This window comes from Atta colombica, unplaced genomic scaffold (assembly GCF_001594045.1).
Source record: "Atta colombica isolate Treedump-2 unplaced genomic scaffold, Acol1.0 scaffold115, whole genome shotgun sequence".
Classification (NCBI taxonomy): Eukaryota; Metazoa; Arthropoda; class Insecta; order Hymenoptera; family Formicidae; genus Atta; species Atta colombica.
The window spans coordinates 384,760-388,285 of record NW_017259201.1 but is presented as its reverse complement, the minus strand read 5'-3'; the positions used below and the strand labels follow the sequence as shown (position 1 = coordinate 388,285).

Below are 3,526 nucleotides of genomic sequence, written 5' to 3'. Positions count from 1 at the left end.
AATTATATATATATATATTATAATTGCAAAAATCTTAACTTTTTTGTATAAGTTCTTTAAATATTTAAGATGTATTATGTAAAGTTTCATTGATGTAATAGTTATAGAAGGAAAGTAATATTATATTTTTAACTGAAATGCATATAATTCTATTTTTTTTTTAAATTTATATCACTCACGATAGAATGTTTCAACTTTAGAAATTGCATGGTTATATTATTTTGTAAATAAACAAAATTTTTCGGATTGAAATTCTTGATATTGTTTAAATTTTTATGTATAAAAATTTATAATTATAAGCATACATGTAATTAACCAGCTTGGCTCATTAGCTCTTTTTTTAATTTATGTTATTATTAAAATATTTATACAAAATATATTGTTTCCTTATTTTATTAAACACTTAATTTTTGCGTCACAATGAAACTTATAATTGCATTTTAAATATTTAAAATATTTACATAAAAAAAGTTTAGATTATTTTTGTCACTGTATGTTTTTCAAATTTTAGTATTATAATAAGAAAATAATAACAAATAAAGTAAATAAACTATAAAAATGTGTTTAATAAAAATAAAGTTCTTGGAATACTATTTAATTCATATATATATAGCTTATTTAAAATATAAATATTAACACATTTTTAAAAATATAATACAACCTTAATGTTAATACTTTTTGTAGAACAGTAATTGCAATCGAATTAATCTCGGTATACGCGAATAAATAAAAGAGGTGGAATTAGAATTCGTTTTTTGTTGATTTTCCCTTTTTCCATTGGACTTTGGTGAGCTCACCACGCGTGTAGAGATAGGAGATATAATTATAGTAATTACTAATAGGATATTGATGAGACCTTCCTATTGTATTGATGTTTAAGTTTATTATTATAAAGCTTCCCAGCAAATGAGAATCTTGAAATGAATTGAAATGGATTCAGATTTTTAGAAATATTAATTCACGAATGTTAAAATGAATGTTTTTCAATTCTGAATGCATTTTTATTCATTTATAAGAATTGCATGGAGCATATCTCTATGCCTTTCAATCTAAAAATAATATTAGCTTTTTCTGTGCACAACACACACATTGTGAATATTGTTCAATTCAAAATTTTGAATAGAAAATGCAGTTTTTCAATCCAATTGAATCTAATTGAATCCAATTGAATCTAATTAAATCCAAAAAAAGTCGCTTAAAATTTAAAATACGTATTCGAATAGAAAAAAATTTCAATCCATTTTAATCCATTCTCGTTTGCTGAGTTGATATCAGATATAAAAAAAAACAATATTATTCCTCGTCGTGTCTCGGAGTTTGCTATGTCTATTATTCATTCTAGAATTCATTGATTGCATAATTAAACATTGTATCTTATCGTATATCATTTACAGAATTTATATTTGATTATAAAATCATTTCTATTTTGAAAAATTTGTAAAATTTCGATGTTATAATTTAAAAGTAGATTAGATTGATATTTAATACTTTTAAGCGAAATAAACATCACGCGCATGTAAGATTGCAGAGATTAATATTTCTGATGCACAATTTGTGAATGCACGATTATATGAACCAAGTATCGATTTATCATCTAGAATTGAAAAGTAGATTACTCTCAGAAAAATGGACGTATTATCTTTAGAGAAGTGGTCGTATTACCGTCAAAGCTATGTAATTTACATTCACTTTGTCAGGAGGCAGTAGTGCGCGATAACATTTTGTGGTTATAAGTTTTGGGCCGGCATATCCTCTCTCAGGTTTCTCTCTAGTAGGAGTTACAGTTGGAGTCGTTGGAGGAAGTAAGTGCATGTTGGAGCATGTGACGTGACAAATTTCTAGTTTACATCGTTATGCTTGATACGGATAATAACTAGTATCTTTCTGTTGAATGGTTTTAATTTTGGCAATACGTGTAAACATATATACTATGTGTATTTAATTAATCATTTTGAAGCATATTGTACCAATTTAGTACATCATTCTTTGAATACATCGCTGAAATGAAAATAATTTAATAGAAAGTTACTAGTTAATACGTGTATCAAGTGCATGATGTAAACTAAACAAATAGTAATAGTAACAGCAATTCGCAGGCGCAGAAAACGTCTATCTAGTCATTAGTTGTCAATTTAGTTTGCTCAAAGTTGTAACCATGTGAATTTTATATTTTCTTTTTTTTGGGTAAATATGTATCCCTTTAAATGCATAAATGAATTGCTAGAGATAACAAGAAGATTAATATTCGAACGCGATCTCGAATTTTTCTAGTTTATATCTACGGGAGAAAGAGACTCTCTCATACATCTTATGTATGAGAAAGGAAGATGTAATATTTATGCATATTTCGCGAAAGAAAATTATGTCTTACTTTTTTTCTTTTTTTTTCAAACTTGAATCGCTTGTCATTCCGAGCGTTTCAAGCTTGACGCACATCTCTCTTGAGGATAATAATAGGATGTTCCCATGTGTTACCTTATCCTTGTTTAACATTGAGTGAGCAAAGTTAAACATATGTGGAGGCTCTTGGGTAGATTTTCGAATGTAGCCTAGGCGATTTCCATTTGGTGACACAAGTTGATATATTTTTTTATCTTTGCTACTCTCTAAATGTCAAGAAAGACAGAATGATGTTTGTGTTGACTTGTGTCACTAAATAGAAAGCACTCAATATGTTGTCACTTGATCGAAGTTGCACAATCCCTTTGCTTAGATAAGCTTGTAGCACGACCGATAAGCACTTGCTATGGTGTAGGTGCATACATTCATGTATCTACTTTTTATGTTTTTAAGCCAAGTAAATTTTTTGTTCCTTCTACGTATGTTCTTTTTGATTTCTCATGATTTTTGAGGGAAGAATTTTTTGATCAAAATAATACAATCTCTTTCAACGATCATATTACATCAAATGAGGCAACTTATAAATTAAATCCTCATCTTTCATCAGCTGTTCAAAAAATAAATGTTATCTTATTATGTTATTATAGATGATAAGAATGAACCAAAACATTTGAGTGCCGAACATTTGAATGTCACCAGAGGGTGTAAACGAAATTTCAAGTGCCACAGTTATGTACATGCGAGTACTAGCAGTCTATGGAAAAAAATTTAGATTTAAATACTGGAAGATGTTTGTATACAAGAACGATAAATAATTAGACAAACTGTTGCAAGGAAGAATAGAAAGTTGAATTTACGAAGCGTATCATTACAAAACATGTCGGGTACTGGGTCTGTCATATCACAAACCATTGCTCATTTGCCAGAGAAGGAACATGGATCTATTCCAACTGTAGATTACTCTAGCATTAGAGGCAAGGTATATCAAAATGTTTAGTTGTTCTTTCTCTGTCGCTTCTAAGATATTGTTATACAATATTTTATAAGAATGGAGATTAATGTGAATTCTAGACTATCTTGGTCAGTCCATCTGAAGATCAATATGAATTATTGTTGAGAAGGTTGAAAGAAAGGATACAGGATGGAGGTAGCGAAACGATTTTTGACATTGGTATCGCTGAAGGTT

At 28.4% G+C, this 3,526-nt stretch overlaps 1 protein-coding gene across 4 annotated transcripts in view; it reads left to right on the top strand.

The window, feature by feature from the left end:
* Positions 1-1,782: 1,782 nt before the first annotated feature.
* The window catches only part of LOC108694111 (GTP-binding protein 1), a 4,475-nt gene continuing 2,731 nt past the window's right edge, over positions 1,783-3,526 (top strand). Inside the window, exons 1-3 of one of the 4 annotated variants that reach the window (XM_018203400.1) lie at positions 1,783-1,802; positions 2,988-3,319; positions 3,412-3,523. In XM_018203400.1, coding sequence (XP_018058889.1) covers positions 3,218-3,319; positions 3,412-3,523 — 214 coding nt within the window. In that variant the 5' untranslated portion in view covers positions 1,783-1,802; positions 2,988-3,217. Of the gene's footprint in view, positions 1,803-2,016; positions 2,185-2,268; positions 2,330-2,532; positions 2,752-2,987; positions 3,320-3,411; positions 3,524-3,526 lie in introns of those variants that run through there. The other 3 variants (XM_018203399.1, XM_018203402.1, XM_018203401.1) reach the window with 3 other exon arrangements.